Source organism: Varanus komodoensis, unplaced genomic scaffold, assembly GCF_004798865.1.
Source record: "Varanus komodoensis strain SLA01 unplaced genomic scaffold, ASM479886v1 scaffold1, whole genome shotgun sequence".
Taxonomy (NCBI): Eukaryota; Metazoa; Chordata; class Lepidosauria; order Squamata; family Varanidae; genus Varanus; species Varanus komodoensis.
The window spans coordinates 98,608,385-98,632,882 of record NW_025335268.1 but is presented as its reverse complement, the minus strand read 5'-3'; the positions used below and the strand labels follow the sequence as shown (position 1 = coordinate 98,632,882).

The window sequence follows — 24,498 nt, the reverse complement described above, 5'->3', positions numbered from 1 at the left end:
CTTCTGAGCAAGCCTGCCCACACAGTAGTGATGCTGTTTTATTCTTCCTCACTAGTAACACGGCAGCAGCTTCAAGGAAGGATTTCTGCCCTTGCAGATGTCTGGTGCCTGATCTTTGGCAAAACCAAGGCATGCAGACCATGCCACACTGGTTTTGCCAGAAATGAGGGTATGAAGCAAACCCGACCCTGAAATCCTTTGAGGACTGACAGCAGGGCAACCAGTATCCTTTGGGATATTACCCCTCCCAATGGAGCTAGGTGCCAGAGCCATTGCTCTGGGGAACCTTTGCCATTCCATAACCCAAACTCACTTGCAGCTGGGTAGCCTGGTTTCAGAGGCAGCAGGGCTTAAAGGTGGCAGGGTTCCCAACAACCTACTGAATATCTAGGGAAAAGTTTCTTTTTTCTATCTAGTTTCCAGTTTGCTTCTTATTAGGCTTTTATTTCTGTCTTCTTTCCTCATCACTGCCTATAGAGAAGGCTAAAGGCCCTTAAAGGGGCCAGGAGAGCAAGGGTCCCACAGGTGGCCCCATGCCCCTTCTAGATTTCTTGTCATCGTACCACATAGTTTTTCTCCTGATATTTCAAAGCAAGTGCTTTAAAGGTTTTGATTTATGTAAGATACCCAGAGATCTTTTGCTATGGGTAGTATAGAAATGTAATACAGGAATAAAATGTTGAATGCATATGCATATTATGATGGTGATTGTGATTAGAATTAACAATAATAAAGAGAATGCCTACAGCATGAGTGAGTGGATTGCAGAGTGGATATGGTTTCAATGGGGCTGTAAATCCTGACCTTTTCTGGATAATTATTCAGACTTGCTAGGAAACATCCCACCTGGAGTTGTCTAGTCGTTATCACAAAAACCATCTCTGCTTGATGCTCTTTGATTTTTCTTGTCAGTTTCAGAACTAGCCTAGAAAACTGCAGAAGTTTGTAGCAAACTTAAGGGGCCTTTCCCTGACATTTGGAGGGATTCTTTTAATTCACCATTTCCAAATGCGGCTTCTTAGGAAGAAAGGAGAACAGTGTTACAATTGACAGGATGTGGGTCAAAATTCAAATAAATAAAAACACGATACTCTTGTTTAGTTTCAGCATAGTGAATTTTTGAATTAACACCAACAAAAATTAATTACAAAACCAGTGCCAATGAGTAATGTATTGAGTAATGTATTAGAAAAAGCAAGGGAAATTAGAGCATCAAACTTCTTACAGAAGCAAGGCAAAAGAACTGAATAATTGCGCTGACCATCTGAACTGATATTGATTTCCATTGGTATCTACTTGTTTTTCCTCTGTAGGAATAAAAGTTGGCACTTGGAAGAAAAAATGGGAAGGAATTACTAAAAATAATCAACAGCGTCTATGCTGATGAATATGCTCTCTGCCATTCAGCATGATAGCTCATTTCTTAGGTTTAAGTGGCTGATCACATTTTGGTCCAAGACTCTTGATGGGCCTTGGGCCACTGCAGCTCATGCCCTTTTGTGTAGTCTTTTGCCTCGAGGCCAAGAGGTGATTTCATAGCCATCCATGCCAGTGGAAAACCAGCTCTAGTATGTTTTTCGGGCTAAGATGCTCAAGCTAAAGGGCCTGGCCTAAATCAGCAGCTTACAGAGCCAGATGGATCCCTACCAGTTTGTTTTGTCAACAGACTCCTACTGAGGTAGAAGTTATAGTTGTATCACTTTATAGCTATCTGTCACATCTGTTTCTAAGCAGGATGGTGGAGGGAGTAAAATATTTGAGCCCTGGTGCCATTTTCCCTGTTTATGATGCCTGGCATCTTACATCTCTGTCCAGGTGCCAATGCCTGCAATAATATAATCACATTAATTCAGTATGTTCAAAATCTACTGGCGGTATCTGCTTCATAGATTTTCACAGTATACCATTGGAAAACTGTATCGATGGAAACTATGTAGTCTATGGGAAGAAGTTAAGAACATGTACTTAGTCTAGAATTAGCATGATTTAGGATGCAAGTACTTTCCAGTGTATAAGTTTTACTACTTGAGACTGTTAATCCACTGTATCTACCTTCGGTTTCATCATAGAACTGAGTTGTACAAGGAACATTTCCTTTCTAGATTTTCTGCTATATAGCCTCTAGGTGGCACTGTGGTATAGTGAAATAGCAGCAACACACAAGTGAAAAAAGTTTCTTTCACATCTGCTGCATTTTCTCTGTCGAAGAAAGCTTGTGGAAAGTGCTTGAGAGACATAGAGGTGAAACTGGAGGGTCAAAGGATCATTTAAAGAACCTGTAAATAATTGTGATTAGAAAAGAATGAGCACAGGATAGATGCTTCATCTATAAAAGCCCTATTTCCATACTCAACCTCTGCATCTTCTTCCTTCCCAGGTAAAATCCTGTTCCGAAGAAGCCACATTCGAGACGTGGCCGTGAAGAGACTAAAACCCATTGATGAATACTGTAGGGTAAGGATTCTTCTTGGAAGAATGGTAGAACACACTAAGAGATAGTCAACTGTATTTATGGGGTAATAAGGTGAAGAGAATAGGACTGTTTAATCTTATTTGGTATGTTCTCAGATGCATCATTAAATGAGCTGTAAGGCCAACCTACATGTTACAAGTGACATGCTGTGACACTAATCCATATCGGCCTTCCAACGTCTGAAAGTAACTCCATTAAAAAAAAAAGGTTCGGGGGGCAATTGACATTTAGACTGCAATTGGAGGGACAAAGGGTTAAATCCTCCCTACTCCATACTAGGGGTTCACTCTAGTTCGAACCTCCTGCACTTAATTTACAGTAAAAAAACAAATTGAGAAAAAAGACAAAGCTATTAGCAAAACAGTAATATGTAGTCTTGGTTCTAACCTGACACCTGAAAAATAAGGAAAAATGAGCAAGCAACATACATTTCAGAATGTATTTTTTGAGTTCTAGAGGCACAGTGGAATTGTGGAAATTGATAATACCCATTTCAACCCATTTTATCCCTGTAACAATTCATTACTTCTTTAATACTTCTAACTAATGATTCAAAAAGTTTCAAATACACCACTAATCCTGAACGTTCAATGCTAGATAGATCTACAGAGAAGAAAAATCCCTTGGTCTTTTCCAAAGGACTTTTTCTCTAACAGTAACTGTTGCTTCTGGACCCCATGCCTGGCTAAGAGAAGCCAATATTCTTTATAATGGAAGGAGGATTAAAGGTCGAAGAGCAGAGATGGAACGAGTATAGATTTGGAGTGCTGAAAGTTTATTTCTGGAAGGTTCAGACTGCAGCATTGTAAGAGAGCTGCAGAGCTACTATATCTTTCATTTAAGCAGCCTCTTTCTTCACATACTCGGGCTATTTATGCAACCGTGGAAGAACTCCAACTTAGTTCAGTGGGACTTAGTTCTGAGTAACCATACACATGATTGAGCTTGATATGAAGTTATAATTCTTGCAACTTGATCCTTTGATGATAACTTCTGTTCCCAAGTAAGTAACATGCTGTTTTCAAAAATATAAACACAAATTACATTCATGTTGTTTTAGAATAGTATGGAGAAACATCCATTATTCAGTATCCTTATTGTGTGATTTAAAATACTGCAATACAGTCTTACAGCTAACTGGGAATTGCTGGACTTTTTCTGTCTAAATATACATAAGGATTGTGCCCTTAGTTAAAAGAATGTTAGTAAGTGACAAGTCTGCATTAAGCAGTTTTATGAATACCCTAATGAATATGGCTATGTAGAAGCAATGGCATGACAGTCATAAGTTTAATGCTTACTGATTAATGGGGATCTTAATATACCCTATTAAGTAGGGTTCTAAATCAGTTCTGCAATTTTCATTGAATAGGGTCAGAAGAAACAATGCAGTCAACACATATAGATGGCAATTTGTATCCAATTTTTCAGAGCTTCAGGCAAGAAAGAAAAAAAAGCATTAATTCTGAGTCCTTTGGCTGGAGCAATGGAACTAAAATCTTATCTGATGAGATCAAGCATTCTCTTACACAATTGATACAGTGTCTGGCAAATGAAAGCCTAATGGCTATCCTCAGCCATGCCCTCATACTGTATCCTTTGCATTAATCGTTCAGAAAGGAACTGTGTAAAACATGTGCAGAAGACATAATGTCATGGGTTCACTGAACAGACGTGTTGCTCAGAAGTCAGGAACTCAGTCCAAAGTTGGAAGAGCAACCCCTGACCCCACCCCCATCCACCCCAGAAACCAGAAGCTGGTTACTTCTCTGAGATGCAATTGATTTGAAAAGCAGACAGTTCCTTCTTGGGTGAGGGTCATGCCTGGGCAGTTCATGTTTGAGAAACTCTTGTATCAATGGTAGCTGCAACAATAGACCAAACAAGGGCAATCAAACTGCTGCATTGCAATGAAAACAACAGTAAGGGGGCTCCATGTCATAAAAACACTATTTCTTGATTTCTGTAGATAAATCTCTTATTAAAAGGAGATGAGCAAGTCAGTATAATCTTTTCCCCCTTGACCTGTTGTCAATAGTTTTCAAATTATAAGATGAAAGTTAGGGGATCCTTAATAGAGTACATCAGCTCTCCCCAATTTAAACAGATCATGGTGCCGCTGCAGCCTTTTGAAAGCAGTCACTAAAGGGACTTCCCCCCACCCGCCCCCCATAATTCAGGCACTGGTTGTCGACCCCAGGACCATGCCCATGGGTCCTCTCTCTTAGTTCTACCAGTTCTGCATTTGTCTTCCAACTCACACAAGGAATGGGGATGCATGTCATTTCCTTGAACAATTAACTGGGAATCAGATAACAGCTCAAGCTATTCATGTATCTGTGTTAGGTTGTACCCATTAACTAAACTTGATGTTTTGCTTTAAAGTTGAGAAGCATAGACTTAACGTCTTCTTAAAAGCCAGGAAAAGGCAACATGGTCCTTCCTTCCTTCCTCTCTCTCACACACATGTTGCTTCAGTTGTATTAAAGCTATGGTGCATTGCACATATCATATATGTAAGGCACTTTGTGTCATTAGAGTTGGGCACTTTGTCTTATCAGGAAATTTTTGTACCCATTTTACACACAGACACAAACTGAATGTACAGAGTAGAAGAAAGAATTCAGAAAAGGTGCTGAATAGCCTAAATCCATTATGACTGGGCTGGCATTTCAGCTACCACTCATGGTAGTTTCTCTGGAAGGTGTCCAGAAAGATAGTCCAGGTTGTAAAACCTGTCTCTAAGATTTATGAATCATTGCATTATAACCCCACTCTTCTTTCAAGATAGTTCAGGAGTAGCATAAATATTTATCCCTTTTATCTTCACAAAATAGCTGATGTCAACCCCAGGACCCCAGAGATAGATAAGAGATGGTGGTTGGACTAATGAACTTTATTGGCTGACTTAGATATGAACCTAATCTTAAACTAGTCACTGCAACATATTCTCGTGCTTTGGATGTGAATGTACTGGGTCCTTTGCTATATCTCTAAATTTGGCAAGCAAACTTGCCTTCAGATGATGATTGGACTGTGCGCTTTAAGGCACAGTTTAACTCCTTAAATGTTTAGGGAGACTCCCAGTTGTTTCCTCAAAACTATATCCTTCTGCTGGTAAATCACTGTCTTAAACACAATATGGTTGCTAGCATATGCAGCACGAAATTGGCACACTGCCACATATGGCTATGGCAAAGCCTTCTAAATTGCCCCCTAAAAAGGCAGCTCTTTTTCCTTTTCTAGCAATGAAAATCAAAGTGCAGTCATGAATGTTTGCATGAAGAGACTTCATTACAAGGATAACTTCAAAAATTAGACTGTGTAAGTCAGCCTGCCCCAGACTGGCACCCTCCAGATGTATTGAACCAAAACTCTTTCCATGTCCAGCCAGCATGGACAATCTCTTGCTGCCTGGGGTTGATAGGAGTTATAGTCCAACGCTTCTAGTGACTGGGCTTGTGCAGCTTAAAAAGTAGGAATGGGGAATGTGTGGTTCTTCAGCTGTTGTTGTACTGCAGCTCCCATTGTCTGTGCTCTCTAAGGTTCAAGGGAGTTGAGGTCATCATTATCTGGAAGCCCACATGTTCTCATTCCTGTTTTAAAGTCAAGGGCAGGTGATGGCAAGGTTATCTCCACTCAACAGATCTCCCAACAACTCTATGATGTTTGCTCCTAGGTAGCAGCTGAAGTAACTAGCTGTGCTTTAATAATTAAGCTCTTTCTGTCCTACTAATGAAAGCCTTTAAAAAGCAATGTGAGAGAGCAGAGAGAGCAAGGGATATGTCTCTTCATCTATAAACATAAACAACAGGAATCTGAATGTTTGTGGGTAACTGTGCAAACTGTGCTTTTAAATATTTATTTCCTGCTGAAATCTTTCTCCTTGGGAGATGTCCCTGCTAGCAGAGTTGGCATTATTTTTCTGTGAATCAAACTCTTCCAGGGCCCATCTGTCTGAACCAGCTTTCAACATTAGATTGGTTAGCCAATCTAAAACCAAAAATCTAGCCAGTCTAAAATAAAGAGCCACTTTTTCATGAACTTGCCCTCCCTGGGACATTTAATAAGACTTCTCAACAGCTGAATTAAGACCCTCTAAATCTGTGTGCAATGTATCTTGCATTTAATGCATAGGATGAGTTTCCTATCTCTGTTTGCCAAAACATTTACTTCCCTTCATTTACCCACCTTTCATGCTATCTTTAAGCACTTTGCCATTCCCTTTCCCTACCCCACACCAAGACGAGAACATCTAGTGTGCTTCAATATGATGGGTGATGTCCCGACATACCACCACTTTTATTGGTGTTTTTATTTGTGGTCTTTATATTGGGGTACATTTTTATTTTGTAGCCATTCATGGCTCAATTATAACTTTTTTCTTTAATTTGTATTTTACTGCTAACCACTTTCAGCATCAATTTTCCTGGAAAAGTACAGTGTAAATTCAGTAAATAAATTATGAATTTCATATAAATTAATAATAAATATAATAAATACATAAATGCACCTAAAATAGCCTTGCCAGGTCAGACCAAGATATCTCTAAACCCATGCCTTGTTCCTTTGGAAAAATAATTAGATTAGATTAAATTATAAAATCAAAGTATTAAGCTCTGAGGGCAGTGTTCTTCTCTTACTTCCAGATGTATAAAATCAGTGATCTGTTCCATAAGTACGTAAGAGCCATGCTGGGTCAGACCAATAATCTGTCTAGTCCAGCATTCTGTCTCACAGTGGCCAATCAGCTGCCCCCCTGATCCCACAAGCTGGGCATGAGTACAACAGCATCCTCTGCCCATGTTCCCCAACAACTGTTGCACATAGGCTTACTGCCTCGGACACCAAAGGTAACATACAGCTACCAGGACTAGTATTCATTATTTCCTTCTCCTCTATGGCAGTTTTTTCCTCTAAGTTACTTAACAACAGCACACCATCAAGAGAAATGAGGACCGGAGCAGACAGCATATTCTTTCTGCTTCTCTTTCTCTTCCATTGTGTGAATTGCTTCTTCCCCCTTTCCTGTTTCCATCTCAGTGAAAGATTATATTGATACTAACAATATAATCTTACCCAATATTCTATTGCAAAGAATGCCCTAGATCAGTGGTGGAGAACCTATGGCATGGGTGCCACAGCGGGCACGCAGAACCCTCTCTCTCGGCATGCAAGTTGCCCCAGCGTCACCCCAACAGCTGAGCATCAGATAACAGCGCACATAGGAGCCATGGGCATGCTAGCAAAGGAGTAGTGGTGCCAGGCAATGACATTACGAGCCGCAACTCATTAGCCGCGACTCGTCCAACCTTTCGCATGGCCAGTCAGTGCGCTTCCAAGGATATATAGATATATATATATTTACTTGGACTGGCTGTGAGTTGTTTTTTCTAAAGTAAAACCTGAGTTTTCAGGTTTTATTGTAGTGTTGGCACTTTGCAGTGAATAAGTGGGTTTTGGGCTGCAGTTTAGGCACTCGGTCTCTAAAAGGTTCACCATCACTTCCCTAGATGAATATGCTGTGCACCAGTCCATGTGAAAAATGCTGTGGAGGCAGAGAGCCGATTCACATGAGGTTGAAGGATCAGAGGGTGGTTTCACAGTGGCTTGATTCAACTCAGGTGCAATCCTATGCATATATAATTTGGAAAAAGTCCTGCAATTCCCAGCATACCCCAGCTAGCTGAAATAGGTGAGACCTAAGTCATGTCTAAATTCATGATTTGAATGGTAGTCTGGATCCGAACAACCATATTTGCAAGTCTACAATTCTGTACATTTACCCAGACATTATACATATTGGGGTTTACTCCTGAGTAAGTTGTATGAGAGATGCTTGAAAAATATGATATTTGAATATTCAGAAAAGCCTGCCCTGAGATGCGCCTGACTCCAGACCATTGTGCAAATCAGACTATAGATACCCAACAGATTTCACATCTGTCTGAATGTTGTGATGCCATTCTTGGCTAAAGAAATGTGCCAAGCTTCATTTAAACATGCTCATTATGAAGTTGAAAAACTTTTAAAAATGTGTCTATTAAGCGAAAATATAGTTGAAATAACATATGAAGACATAAATGCTATTTTTGTTTGGATTAAAACAAAATAATGGCGGATTAACATAGGAATAGGATGAAACAGATTTATGTGAAAGTGAGAGTGACATAGGCTAGAAATAGACTGATCTGTCCGTCCCTAGGAGGGTGTCAGATTGCAGCCAGAGTGACCCATATCTGCAAAACACCTGCCATCCTAATTAGCTTGAGACACTCAAGCTGAAAGCAGAGAATAAGTTCATTTCAATCTAAGCAGTTTCTCCTTTCTGTGTGACGAATTCATTTTTGATGTCCACTTGAGTAGTGTCCAGATATCTACCTTGGATCGTCCGTTGCATGGATTGCTGTCACTTAGAAAATGTGGTTCCCCCAGCATATCAATTGCAAGCTTAGCTACAAAGTAAAACAACACTCCTTCTACTTGTAACAGTTTTGCTATTATGCTCCTTCCCAACCTGAAATCCTGGAAACTATACCAGAGCCCCTGAGAGTTCTGCTACAAATCGTTAGCACCCTTAATAGAACGACAGTTCCCAGGTTTGTCTGTTAAGATGAAATCCCTGCTAACCCATTTCGGTCCTGAGAGTTCCTCGCAGTACCAGTCTCTGGGGAACATGAGCAGGAGTGTGCTGTCATGCTGTTGTTCTGCCCGTAGGCTTCCATGGCTGTCTATCTGGCCACTGTGGGAATGCTGGACAAGACAAACTTAGTCCAATCCAGGATTGCACTTATGTTCTTCCAATGCTCTTTTCAAAAATGCTTCAGATTTCTTAAGCTAAAACATCTTCAGAGATGATGCACTTACCAGTTCTGCCACTCAAGCACCCAGAGGGACATGTTAGCCTTTTAAGAGATGGCAGACATGATCAAGCGTACCCTTTCCCCTCACAGCAATGCATTGCCATTTCATTAACCTTTTCCTTAAAAAAAAGGAAAAATAAAGCCTTTCTGTTTTATGCGCTCATCTTGGTTGGTGTTGAAGTACACGTGCAATTGGCTTAGAAGGCAAAGAAGTAGACAGGAGTACAGCTATCCTTTCCAGCACAGCTATTCTTTTGAAGCAAAAGATTGTATAGGATCCACATTCAAAGCGTATGCCATTGTTCAGACAATCTTTTATAGGCTAGAATGGCTCTGTTTGCAAAGCTGTAGGCATCTGCTCAGAAATAAGCTCCGCTGAGTTGCCTGGGGCTTCTTCCCAGGTGCATGTGATTTTCTGTTTTGCAGTGGTGAATCAAGAACTATATGCGTATGCCCACATGCCCTCTTTCTTTCCCATAAATGAAACCCTCCGTGGTGGGTTCCTAGTCTACTGGGGCATCCTCACAGACAGTACCTCTTTTCAGGAAACCCGGAATACAAACAATCCTCTCTTGGATTGGATCTAAACAATCCTCCCTTGCAGGGATCACCCACCCAGCAGTTTTCTGGTTTGGTTTGACAAATCAGAAAGTGCTTATTAGCAACTGATAAGCATATGATGGACTTCTTAATGCTGTCTTGGCATTTTATTAATAGTCATTTTTAGCCATTTTAAATTTTTACGTTTTAATTCCTGTTGTAAGATGCCTTAAGTATTTTTCTAAGAAAGATGTCTAATAATGGTAATGATAATACTGTACGCAGGGAGAGGAGAGAGGAGGCAGTGTGCATGCATACGTCTTATTCCTGATCTTCCATACTGAGCAAGTGCCATCTGAATGCCATCAGAGAGATCACAGGGAGTACTGATAGTGTAGGTCACCACCTTTTCCAGTTGTGGCAGTTCCTTCCTACTGTTTGCATGAAAACAGGGCCAATCCAATATTCCATGCAATTAATAGGAAGAATTTGCATTGAGCCAACATTTATAGACATAGATTGTGGTGAAGGGTTTTGGAATTTTTAAATTCCTAATGAATGGAGGAAATCATGAAACAAATATAACATCCGCCAACATTTAGGAAGGATTTTCTTAACAAATCCCAGGTCCATTAAAATGATCAGAGTCAACCCCATTTTATTAAGGGTAAATTGAAAAAAGGATACATTATCTTCAGAGATGAAAGGCAACCATTAGTAGCAGCAGCACAAATGTTAAAATAATTTGAGAGTAGTTGCTTTAAATTAAAAAAATGCATGGGCACAGAGCATTACGTAGGGTCAGACATGTAGTAGATATGAGTCAGGTCCTTGTCTGGTAGTCTTAATTGACATGACATTCAACTACCAAAATCTACCTAGAGCAGCCTTCTTGGACTTAGCACCCTCCAGATGTTTTGATGACAGCTCCCAGAATCCCTGTGAACATTTATCATGGGAATAAAGTTTAAAAGAGCTGGAGGACACTAGCTTTGGGAAACTTGATTCTGAAGAAATATTATCATTTAAATCTGCATTTACAACCTAAAGAACCAGGCATCTCAGTAGATTTCTGGCACCACTAAGACAGCTTGGTGATACTGAACATATTGGTACCAACTTACGTTAGAAACAGAGGGTGGAAATTGGCTGCCCTTTTAGCCTTGCCATTGTTTGCTCCTTTCTCAATCTTTTCTCAGTGTGGAGATCAGAATTTTTGTGTGACTGCTCAGCATCTGTGTAAACACTAGCCATCTGTAATTGGAATTGGAATACAGTATTTCTAACTTATTTTCTTTTTGAGAAATTAAGTCATCTGGCTAGATCCCCATGGCATCATTTTGTACAGGGCATGATCAAAGCATCTCAGCCCTTAACTAAGGCTCCAAATCATGGTGCACTATAATAACTCCTGGAACTGGGAAGTATATAAATCTAAAGTAAATTAATTGCACTGGAGGCATTATGAAGTACAAAATGGCACCCTGCCCATCTTTAACTAAATGAATCAAATGTTAAAATGTATAACTACAGTTATAACAAGTGTTTTTAGGCTGAGTTGTGACACAAACGAATTAGACTGACAAATGATCTGTTTTGATTTTATATTGGTGTAAGTACAGACAGGTTCTGATCCGACACAATAGTTTTGTTCTTTAAATACAGAGCATAAACTCTGTTGCATCAGACCACCCTCCTTCTTTGTGTAACAGCTGGGTTAGTGTCAAAGGGTTGTTGCTCGTATACGATGCTTTCCCCTTTAAAAACCTAACATTATTATAAGAATAAAGTGCTGAGTTTCCTTCTGCAAGGGTCAATCAAACCACATTCACATTTTGCCCTTCATAGATAAAAGTGGGAGACTGGTACAGCAACTCCACCAGGGAGTTTTGCTGATGTTCTAATGCCTGACTCACTAGTGTGTCACATGAAGTTCACCCACACCAACCTCCCTGTACAATTTCACCCATTATTTCCCAGATTTCTTCAGACCAGTTGTAGCCTGTTGTTTTTATATGTTGCATCTTTTCTGAGGTACATATTCTGTGTAGTAAAGTTTTGGGATGGGTGAGGAATGCCTTCAGTGGGCTGGTGGGATGTGGGAGAGTGTGAGATGTGGGCTGCAAGAGGATGTGTCTCATCAGGCTAATTTTTTAAGCACCGTTTGCTAATGTGAAGGTGTGACTCTGAACATAATGCAACCCTCTGACATTGCTTCAAGGGCTGGGTGAGGAAGGTTGCTGCTGCCAGCACTCAGCATGGGAAGCCTTGACAACTCTGAACAGGAAATAAGCCCAAGTGGCCTTTTTTTTTTTTTTTTTTTTTTTTGCTTTCCTGCTTCCTTCTCTGTCATGGCACCCACCCCTTCCCCACAACTTCTCTCTCTCTCTCTCTCCCCCTGCCCCCAAATCTGGTGGAGAACAAATACAAAACTACTTCCCCTTCCAGCTCCTTAAAAAAATGGGATGTCTTTGCCTCAGAACAGCTAGCTGAAAAGCTACAGAAATACACATCTACACAGAAATTTATTTATTTATTTACTTACTTACTTACTTACTTACTTACTTACTTATTTATTTGGAACACTTCTATGCCATCCCATTCGCAAAAGCCTCGGGGCGGCTTCCAATACAAATAAATACTATACAATTACATTAAAAATCTGGAGACATCCCGGGAAGATATAAAATCAATCAATAAATTTAACAATTAAGATAACATTTAAATAAAAAGGTCTTGGCCTGGCGCCGAAAAACAAATAACGATGGTGCCAGGCAGTTTATCACATTATTCTCAATTCAGTGGTGCTTACCTAGAAGTAGATCACGTTTTCTTCACCTGTGTTTACTCTTGGGAAAGTCAGTATGGAAAGGGTTGCACTTGTATTTGGGAATTGCTTTTGGGTGGAGAGAAATGTGGGTGCTGGTTCTACTTGTTTCCCCCTCATGCATTTCTCTGCCTTTCCATTATTTCTTATGAGGTGGAAGCTGTCAATTACTTTAAAAAAAAAACTCCACTCCTTCACTCTTGCATCAGCTTACTTATACATGGCTTAATGGATCTAAAAACAAACAAACAATGAAATGGAAAGGGTCATTCACCTTTCCAGCTTCTCCAGTTTCTCCTGCAATTACATTTGTGTGTTACACAAGATCATGTTTTCTACACATTGGAATTGGGCTATATTTATTAGCATGTGCCCCAGCAGTGGTAATTGTGTTTTGCATACATAATTCCGCAGAACTCTCTGATTAATAGAATGGACCCTGGTGTAGTTCCCCATGCAGATGGAACATTTACCAGCATCACTGGTGAAATGCAAGCTCAACCCATCCTGTACGCTTCCTGATAACCACCATTTCTTTTCCTGTGATGGCTGTGTGTTAGCATGGGACCAAGATGGTTGCTTCCAGGATGTGAAGGCAATTGCTGGTGTGGCAGATGTCAGACAGCCTACAGCAAACTTTTCTAATCTTGAGCCATAGAGATGTGTTGGTCTGCAGCTTCCATCTTTCCCATGGCATGGCCATTGACCATACTAGCTGAAATGATGGGAAGTGTAGTCTAATGTATCTGGAGCTTACCAAGTCAGCCAAAGGTGAAATAGATGGACACCAGGTAGCAGCTCTGAGCTATTTTGATGATCTAGTTTATAAGCTTGAATGCAAAACACAAAATAGTCTAGTTTATGTCTTAACCAAAGCAGTCCTTTTCAGAAGTTCTTTTTCCTTTCCTGCTACTTTGGGGTTGAGGTGTTCTAACACTTTTGAGTTTTTCTTTCTTATTTTGTTTCCACAAAGGGTCATTTTCTTATTTATGTATCCTTGCAACAGGCGCTGGTGAAGCTTCCCCCTCACATTTCACAGTGTGATGAAGTCTTTCGATTCTTCGAGGCCAGACCAGAGGACCTAAATCCTCCTAAAGAGTAAGTTCCATTGTTGCTTTCTCTTACTACCTACGCTGCTGAATTTTTTTTTAGGGAGGAAGGAAACTAAAGGTCATTACATTTTATCACATCCAAAGGACAGAGAACACTTCATTTTGCGTTTTCACATCTCAGGAAAATGGGCTTGCAATTTGGAAAATGTAAGCTAGGGTGTGTGTGAGAGAGAGAAAGGAAAATTCAAACATATTGGCATCTGTTTAATCAGAGGTCATAGAAGAGAACCTTTCTTGCTTTGTTGGTTTGCAGAACTGTATTCTTCTGAGAAATTCTTTAAGTTGTGAAAGTATTAGCTTTATCAGCTGAGGAAAATCCTTCCAGTTAAATATCAACTTTTAATTCCTGTCCACCTTCCCAGATGTGCTCACACTCAAAGATGGTTTGCAAGACCTTGATTATGATCTGTGTCAAATGAATTTCCAGAGGCCTATTTTTTTTAATAGAGAGCAAGATCAATCACAAATGTGAATGCTGCCAAGAACTACACTGCATGTGTTACTTATAGATGTTACCTCTCAGCTGTTATTGGCCATTACCACCATGCCTCACAGCTGATACCAAAGTATACTTTTGTCTAAAGTGGTTCTAACCAATCCCTTCCCTTTTAACTCTGCAAGCTCATGTTAGGGCAAATGATCTCCACTTCCATAGTCTCACTCTTATCTGATTGTCTTCAGAACTAGAGAACTGTGCGTGCTAATTTTGTTGGCCTCTCACTACTATCCAAAGACAGCCTATGCATAGCTCCTCTTATCTATAGGTACAATCAACCCTAACCCAACCCATGTCATTAGTGGAGGGAGTCAGACTAGATGGCCCAGGAGGCCCCTTCTGACTCTGTTCCTGTGTATTAGCATATCTAATGTCTATTAGCATATTAGCATATGTGTATTAGCATATCTAATTTAGCATATCTGTGTATTAGCTTATCTAGAAAAAAAGTCAATAATGCCCCCACCCCAGCTCTTTCTTCTGTGTTGACTGATTTTTCATGACATCATGATCCATTGTGGATTGTTCTGTCATACTGATTGTCACAGGATGGCTTGTTTGAGGGCAGCCAGCCATCCTGAGAACCCATTAGTTCTTCTAGGGTTTGTTGTACCCGCAATGGTTGTCATGCTATTCAAATCCAGGTGGTTGTCTCCATTGTGGATAGCAGAAATCAGCTGTCAAACCATTTGTCAAAAGCACCTTATTGCTCTTGCCAAGTGTGTCTGGGAACCTGCCAGTGCCCTCCACTGGCGCACGGTCTTCCTGACACAATTGTGAGCCACATTTCCCTCTCTGTGGCTTTTTGCTCATTTAGCCTTGTTTTTTTCTGGAGGTTTTCACTACAACTAGTTCCCACAGTTCCTGCAGAAGCCAGGAACTCACTATGTTGAGAGCAGGAGAGCTGATGGAGAAACTTTAAGATCCTGACTTCTCTTCTTCCTTCCCTAACCTAACATTCACTTTTCCCTTTCCCAGAACTTGTCTGATATCAGTGTTGCAACCTAAAAAGAGCAGCTGGTGCTCTTTTTCATGGTGGCCATGGAAAAGTAGGGGGGAGGAATGGTCTGATCTCAGATTCATCTGAGATTGTTTCAGTGTCCACAGCTGTGGGCAATCAACATCAACATTTTTGAATGAAATTAAAGCCTGTTTAACAGTAATAGGGACTGGACAAACTGCTGGAAGATAAGTCTATTAACAGCTATTACCTGTTATAACCTTGTAATAGAAATATATATCCAGGCAATTCCCATAATCCTTGATGGCCCAAAATTGAGTTTGAAACATATGTAATAATTCTGGTCATTCTTTGTCACTTCTCATGCATTTCCACCAAGTGCAGATGGTACCACCATCTGCTGTAGCTGCCTTAGGAGGCTAGATGGATCACAGTTCTGTCCTAGTTGGACAGTCCATACGGCTTTTAAACTAATGCAGTCAAGCAATTCCAAAGCTAACATCAACAAAGCTGGGGGCTTGGGATAGGTCTAATGGGGTTTGGTTCAAGGCTGAGGTTTTGAGGTGGGCTTGGGTGCATTACATTAGCATAGTTCTGTTTTCTTGGAATTGCTTTGCATAGTCTAGCAAATGTCAAAGAACAGCAATTCCCACAATTGCCTGCCTGAGATCAAACAGAAGGAAACATGTTTTTAGATGCAGAATGTGGCTTCTGAAGGAACATGGCTTTTCTTTCGGATTGTTGAGGAGGGTAAAAGCTAACAGGATTCATGATTGCTAAGCTGGAACACCATAACTTGTGATAGTATGGTCACATCTTGTAGGTGTAAGAGTTAGGGTCATAGCCATGAATTTAGCCTTACAATCTTCCTGATGTTTACAAAGGGTGGAGTATGTAACCTATTATAGAAAGAGAAAAGGAGGGAAAGAGATGAGGCGTGGACTGCCCAAAATCACAGAAACTAATATGCCTACTTCTTGATCCAACTAATAAACACAATCATGAATAACATTCAAAAACCATCATTCCATCTATCTATCTATTTTTATTTTATGATTTGATTTGATTTTTAGTCCACCCCATTAGCGCAGGTTACAGACTTTTATCACTCAAGACTCTTGTAGCACCTTAAAGACTAAAACAATCTATTTTGGAAAAAGCTTTCATGGACAATGACTAGTTCATAAATTCATGAAGTATTAATCTCAGATTTCCAAACTATTAAACAAGGGCATGGGAAACAGCAAGGACAAGAATACTAACATTTGTTTTCAGAGGAAGTTTAATACAAAAAGTTTAGACAGTGATTATTAACTTGTTATACTGTTGGGTGATAATGCCAATATCATTAATGGTTAACCAAATAATGAAACATAATTGTGGTTTTTAAAACATTCATTAGTTATATTAATTGCTTGTTTACTTTTGTACCATCCCACAGCCGAAGCTCTCTGGGTAGTTTACAGGAGTCCATAAAACAGATAATACAATACAACACCAATATATAAAATCAGAAAACAATTTTAACAGGTTTAAAACAACTAAAACCAAACAGAAAGACTCTCTAAAACACCTGGAATGGGCAATCCCCTCAAGCCTCTTGGTATCTTTAAAAGCCTCAGCATAGAGGGCCATCTTAACACAGTGCCAAAAGATGACGAATTTGGCACCAGTCATGCTCAATGGGCAGGTTAATCCATAGATGGGGTGGGCATGACAGAGAAAGTCCCTCCCATTGTTGCCACCCTCTGTGCTTCCCTCAGAGTCAGAACTTTGAAGAATGCCCCAGAAGTTGAGCAGTGTCCAAGTAGATCGCAGTTGGGAGTGGTGCTCCAACAGATATTGCAGTCCCAAGCTGTGTAAGGTTTTGTAGGTTGAAACTAGCACTTTACATGAAACCAGAAGGATGCAGGCAGCCAATGCAAGTGGGCCAGAACCTTTCTTAAGTGTTTGGACCTGCAGATCCCAGGTGTTAATCTGGCTGCTGCATTCTGTACTGGCTGCAGATTCTGAACCTTCTTCAAGGGCAGGCCCACATACAGTGCATTGCAGTAATCTAGTTTAGAGATTGCCATAGTGTAGATTACTGAAAGATTGCCCTCCAGATGGAGACATAGCTGGTAGATTACTGAAGCTGGTAGTAGGCCCTCCAAGCCACTGAAGTCACCTGAGCCTCATGAAGTTAGGTCATTCACATGACAAAAATTGAATTGACTCTCTTGATGTATTTTATATTTAAGTATTTCCACACATACTTTTTGTTCTGTTGTCTCTGAAGAACACAGTTTTCATCCCTGCCCCCAAGGCCAGGATGTGTCAATTTGAGCTTAACAGTTCTTGCATCTGCCCATGAGAACAGCATCTGCAAAAGCATATGCAGTGTCTTTAAGGTGCAGCAAGACTCTCTGTTGTTGTGATAAAATAATATGACTAGAAATCTTACCATGCACTCTCGCTCCATGTTTCTGTATCTGTATTGTTTGGCCATGTCAAAGATTTATACACTTCCCAGGAGCTGAGGAATCTGGTTTATCCCAGGGACTGTAACAGAAGTGTGTGAATGGTTATAAGGAGACGGAAGGCTTCTGTTCAGGCCTTGATCATGTCAAATTGCCTTTCTTTTGATAAATTTGCTGTGATTGTCCTAAATTCTTGAACAGCCATGAACCCAAAATATATAAATTTTGAAAATGTCAAAATCCCATGTTCTGATTAAGTAGCGAGCAGCAGCCTGATTTAGGAAATTGAGGATACATGGGAAACTTCCAGTACAATTCCATAAAGTATTGTAGAACCAAGGTGACATATAATGAAAGGTATATACCTGTCCATTCTGCTTTTAAGGGAAATGCTGCCCCTAGACTGTGTGTGTGTGCTTACTGTTCTACTCTTTGCTTTCTAGCAAAGTAATGATGACTATCTTTGGAGATCTGAAAAATTTTGCCATGGTATGTAGTTTAGGTCAAGAGTCCAACTGACTAACCTTTTTATCTCTAGGTCAGGAGGAGGACATCAGAGACTAGTAGTTCTTTTATTTATAACATATTTATATAGGTTAAAAAATAGATGGAATTCTCCCTCTTCACCCTCCAATGCATCATCCAAGTTGAATCAATTACATCTTATCGATTGACTAAAAAGGTGTTCTTGGTTAATCAAGCAACACTGTATTGTTTTCATTTAAGCACAGAAAAATTCTTCAGATGACAGGCACCATCTTATAAGAAACATTCCCTCTTTTGCCTCTCACAGGAAGACCATCCCCTTCGAAGAAGGTGGCTGTTAAGATGCTCACATGCATAATCATAAATGATAAGTGTGTGTGTGTGTGTTTTAATGCTGTTAATATTTAAATGAAAAAATTTATAGAGTTAATTGAATAATATATAGATCAGTTGCAGCTGATACATTCATCTGACTAATATTTATCCAGTGGAGTGAAAACCTTGTATTTTGTATCTCAGTTTGTGCATCCATGTATCTAGGATTTTCAAGAAAAACCATCTTTGGCCTGGTTCAGATCAAATGTCAAAGTATGATTGGTGCTTCCTGACCTTCTTCCCAATGTAGCCACAATTCTTTCCTTGTTTATTTCAAATTATAGTTTGGTATTTTGCCCAAACCTGTAATCCAAAGGTGGGCAATCTCTGGCCCATTTAGAATGTCATAAGTTGTGTAACGCACTGTAACCTATAGTATTTGCTATAGTAGGGCTGGATAGATTCTAGTTTCCAGTCCTCCTTTGCAGATCAAAAGCAAACCATGGTTTATTGGCCTAGATAGAATAGCAAATTATGGAAGGAAAAAAATAGTGGCATATGAAGGAAGAAGCAGAAAGTGAGAGCTTTAGGGTCCTTAAAGGTTCCTACACGTAATACCAAACTTGAGTCTGCCATCCCATCTAAACCAGCCTGGAATTGAACACTGAGCATTTATTGCAAGATCTGGACAAGCTCTCTTTCAGGAATCTTCATTTCTGTGCAAATTACTAGATGCCTTTTAGAGCCTTTAAAGAGCACTGTATCGATAAGAAAAAACTCCACAAGGAAATGATAGATAAACCCTTTCTGGTCTGTAGTCAGCATGCCAAAAACTGCTTGGTAAAGTCACCACCACACCATCCATCTTCCAACCTGTCTGTTTTGATGGTGTTTGATGCACTCTGCTCCAAAAAATGCAAACAGCAGATCAAATAGCCTCATGTTTTGACTCAAAATGACAGGCAGCTTATCGGATTATCAAAGCATCTGATTTAATTGAAATTTCACAGATAACCCTAGACCTGACTTTGAGAATAACAAGCAGAGGAAATGCCATTATGGCCGTGAGCATGTCAGGGAAAGACTCTCTTTCAGAGAACAGGGGATTAGAAGAATGGCAATGGCAGTGGCTGAGGAAGTCGGTCTAAAAACACAGAACAACAAAAGACATTAGGGAAGCAAAGCCAGAAGGCATCTGGGTCAGTGATGTGACTGGCAGGAACGTGCAAGTTACTGTGGGAAGAGGGAGGTGACTGGGATTATGTGAAGCAGTTTGAACACTCTCATGGTACTAGATAAATGCTAGTTTTTGGTACATTAATCAAGATATTAGTCACTTGCAACCAGTCACAAGGGCCAAATCCCATTTTGGAGAAGAGTTTGAGGTCTGCATTCTGGTGGCTGGTGGGTCCAAGGCAAATGGGATTGTGGTGATGCCAGAAATGCCAGCATGCTTCAGTGTAAAGTTCTTACTGTCATTAACTAAACCTTTGGACTTTTAGAAGGTGGGGCATGGGAGCTGGAATCCCCACAAAAGCTGGGACATCACCTAATGATTAGTGGTTTGAGGAGAGGGGTGTGGTCTTCTGGAGATCCCTAGAGAGCTGGATTAGGCCCCTAGACCTGACGGTCGGTATCTCTCCTGCAGAGGCATCATTTGGCATGTGAAGTCCAGGTTTCAAGCTTTTCTGGCTCTGGCAGTTATATCCTCGGCTGTTGATGTGTGCAGTGGCACTGAAGTGTCCTACCCTATGCTAATGAAGGGCAACTTCAAGAGCCAAATTAGTTATGTATCCCTCATCCAGGGGGTTTCATCGCCCTCCTAGGAAGGCTGGCTTCAAAGCACTTGCGGCAAACCTCAGGTCATTATATGTGTCCAGTTTCATTTGCTTTTAATTAGAGTCTGAGAAATTGTCGAGAAACCACTGGAAATGACTTGCTGGTAATCTGACCTACCCATTACTTGAAAAAAGAAAGAAAGAAAGAAATTGTAGGCTTAAAGTTTGATCAAAAGCAATTACTTTTTGGATTATGAAGGGGAATCCAGTGTCTTGCAGTAGAAAATGACACGTTGGAGAGCAAAATCAGCAGTTTAAGCATTCTTAAAAGCTACCCTATGAAAAGACAACGCTGCTGCATCAACAAAATTGTCTGTTTCAAATAACTTTACATGAAAAGTGGGCTCCTTTCATCACATATGGCATACATTGTATGGAAATCACACACACACACAGGGGCGAGGGGCTCAGGGAAAAAACCAGGAGAATAAATGCTAGTGTTGAGGCTTCAGGAAGACAGCAATTGTCTCTTCCTGATGGAGGTGTCAAAGAGGCCATATGGATGAAGGCTGGCATTGGATTAAGAAGAGACTATTCACAAGTTTGTGCTTGGTTCTTTCTGTATGAAGGGAAGGCAGGAAAGCTTTTTCAAATATGGGTTGCATTTTATGGGCTATATGTCCCAGACCATGATATTTTAATACATATTTCTCATGGATGATTTCACCACTTCCATGACCATTGTTGAGACCTCGTTGGTAGCAACCACTTGGCATATGCATGTAAGAAAGAAGATGATGGTGGATATTAGAATAATAATTATTGCATTATTATTTTTCATTCAGATGCATCCTAATCTCTGCCAAGTAAAAGCTGTAGTAAGCTAAATTTGAGTGTATGATCCATATTCCAGGGCAGGGTTGGGCATAGAACATAGATCTGGGTGATGTGTAATACATTAGCAAGGATTTCTTACAATTGTTTTTCAGCAGCAGCACAACAAAACAACTCCTTCCCTTACCACCCTAAATTAGGTCGCTGGATGGCTTACCATAGTCAGGGATGAAATTCTGCATGCAAGAACTGTGAACACTCTTCCATTATGATATTCAGAACAAATTCCTGGGCTGAAAATTCTTTCATTCTTAGAGTATATCTTTTAAATGTGTTTGCTTGGTGAATCGCACAGCAGAAAAGCACAGTAGATTCTGCAAGCTTGAAGTCTGCTCCTCTATCTTCTATGGAAAAAATAACTACAGAAATGTTTTGCAGGACTTTTTCCACATAATCATGCACAGGGCTGCACTCTTAAGGCATTGCTTTGTTCTTTGAAGCACAGTGCAACTGCTCCTTTGGGAATATTGACTTCTGACTCCATATCTCTGACCAATCTAACCTAATATCAAAATGTAATTGAAGTCACCAGTCATTCATAGTTTCTCATTCATTGGCTGATTTCATTCCTGTGGTTGTTATATGCACAAACATTGTATTTTTTACTATCATCTACATGCTGTTTTTAAAAAATACCATAATCCTAATCTTAATAGTCTATTAACACCTGCTTAAAAGATATACAAGTTGACGATTTACTTTTATTAGAAATAGTTGTTATAATTATCAAGATACATGGAAGCAAGGTAGAAAGGGCAAAGCACATGCATATAACCAGATCCCATTGATGTTGTTCCACTTCTAGGCTCATACTGCTCCTTCCTACCGCTGAAATTTGCAAGGCAGCAGAAAGTAGCTGTGAGACAAACCACTGGAATAGGGCAATGGCAGGAAAAGGTTTTTGCTGACCTAGTCAGGAGACAGATGTCCTGGTGGTGCTTCTTCTACTCCTTCCAAGATGACCAGGACAAAGACTGTCTGCCTAAAAGCCTTTCTTATGCCAAAGATGACCAACTAGGCCAGCTTTGTGTTACAGAAGAGTATTACAGAAGACAGTAACAAAGGAAACAAGCTAAGTTGGGATACTGGATGCTAGGGAAGTGTGGCTTAATTGTTCCAAACTGAATCTCTCTCCTCCCTTCCCAAATGAAAAGAGCAAACAACGCTTTGAAGGTGAGTCCTCCTATTTCAGTGCCAATCATTTGGAGGATATGAGGCTTCTTAACTGGTCCACCTTCTTAACCTGACCCTGTATTCTTGAATTAATGATGTTAGGTTCACCCTACTCCCTATCACTTTGTTTACTAATCTTGCAATTGTATGATTTTTAGCAACTGCTTGGTTTATCTCTGGGTCTACTGGCCTTGGCAAGGTAGTTGTGGATTCTGGCCCCTCCTCTTCATCTGAATCAGGGTCTTTACAACCTTTAAAAACTCTTTCAGTGGGCCCAATCCCTACATCAGAACTCAAAAAGGGACACAAAAAAGCCTTAGGTAGATGATACAAAAATAAATGTGGCCAAGAACAATGGTCTCCTACCAACAGATGCCACATTATGTTGATCAAGTTGGGTTTGTTCTGAAGGTGGTATTCACATTTTGCTGACATTTGGAATTAAATTTTCTCACCTTCTAGTATTCTTACATTCAAATGTGTATTTGTAGGTGAAAATCCCTTGTGTGTATAAGTTTTTTATGTATGGCTTATCACTAGCTTTATGTATTTATTTATTTATTTATTTATTTATTTATTTATTTATTTATTTAAAACATTTTTATCCCATCCTTCCTGATAAAACATCTCAGGATGGCTTACAAAAATTAAAAACAACAACAATAATAAAAGTACGATCAGCAATAATTTTAAAACAATAAATAACAATAAATAAATCACATTCATAAAGAAAAATAAATAAAAATGCAACTGTTATTTTAAACTTCTAATATCCCTAATTCGTAAAATGATGGTTAAATAAAAAGGTTTTCACTTGGTGCCGAAAAGAATATAAACTCGGTGCCAGGCGAACCGCTCTGGGGAACGCATTCCAGAGTCTGGGCGCCACCACAGAGAAGGCCCTCTTCTGGGTAGACATCCTCTTTACCTTCTTCAGGGAGGGTTCCTGGAGCAGGGCCTCTCCTGCAGATCTTAAGGGGTGTGAGGGCATATAGGGAAGGAGATGTTCCTTCAAGTATCTTGGTGACAAGCCATTTAGGGCTTTATGGGTTAATACCAGCACCTTGAATTGGGCCCGGACTTCAGTCAAGAGACAGTATAGCTGGTAGAGGACTGGCGTTATATGAGAATAATGGCCGGCCCCCATCAGCAGCCTGGCAGCTCTATTTTGTACCAATTGAAGTGTCCGGACCATTTTCAGGGGCAGCGCCACTGAGCTGGCCCATTTGCATTTAACAATAGCCTGCTAGTAGCACGGCTGTTTGGGCCATTAATGGCTCCTTATACACAAATAGGATATTAAACAGGGTATGTGCATTCATGGAGTGAGCAATGCCTGACATTCAGGCTGGATTCTGCAAGAAAGACACAGTCAAGATCATATTGCAGATATGCATTGGCTACTGAACCACAACAAAGAATTTCAGAAGATCAATCTGCTTTTTTAAATAAATAAATAAATATAGATTACAGCAAAGTCTTTGATTATGTGGATCCCCAGAAGCTACAGATGGTTCTTATAGAAATGAGTGTGCCTAAGCACTTGGTTGTCCTGATGACTAATGCATATTGAAGACAAGAAGCTACTGTTAGGACCAAACAGGGAGAAAGGAAAGGCATCAGACAAGGTTGAATTTTATCTTCCTATCTGTATGCAAAATATATCATAAGGAAAGCTGGATTGGGATCTGGAGAAGGAATAAAAATTGACAAATGAATGAAAGTGGAAGAAGAAAGGGCAAAAGCAGGACTGCAGCTGAATGTTAAGAAAATAAAAATCGTAACTACAGAAGAATTGCACAACTTTAACCAGAACAATGAAGAAATTGCAATTGAGAAAGTTTTACATACCTTGGTTAAATCATCAATTCAAAGAGAGACTGCAGCTGAGAAATTAAAAGAAGACTGAGAATTGGAAGAGCAACAATAAACAAAGTAGAAATGTTCTTCAAGAATAAGGATGTTTCACTGGAGACCAAGGCCAAGATCGTCCAGACTATTGTATGACCGATCACTATGTACGGGTGTGAAAGCTGGACAGGGAAGAAGGCTGGCAGGAAGAAAATTGATGCATTTGAAACATGGATGAATAGAAAGATGAACAAAAGGGTCTTAGATCAA

General features: G+C 40.0%; 1 protein-coding gene across 3 annotated transcripts in view; it reads left to right on the top strand.

Moving 5' to 3' along the window:
• SH3PXD2A (SH3 and PX domains 2A) overlaps nucleotides 1-24,498 on the top strand; it is a 287,812-nt gene that overhangs the window by 114,524 nt on the left and 148,790 nt on the right. For all 3 annotated transcript variants that reach the window (XM_044438062.1, XM_044438052.1, XM_044438043.1), the window contains exons 4-5: nucleotides 2,378-2,454; nucleotides 13,710-13,801. In XM_044438062.1, the coding sequence (XP_044293997.1) occupies nucleotides 2,378-2,454; nucleotides 13,710-13,801 (169 nt within the window). The remainder of the gene's footprint in view (nucleotides 1-2,377; nucleotides 2,455-13,709; nucleotides 13,802-24,498) is intronic.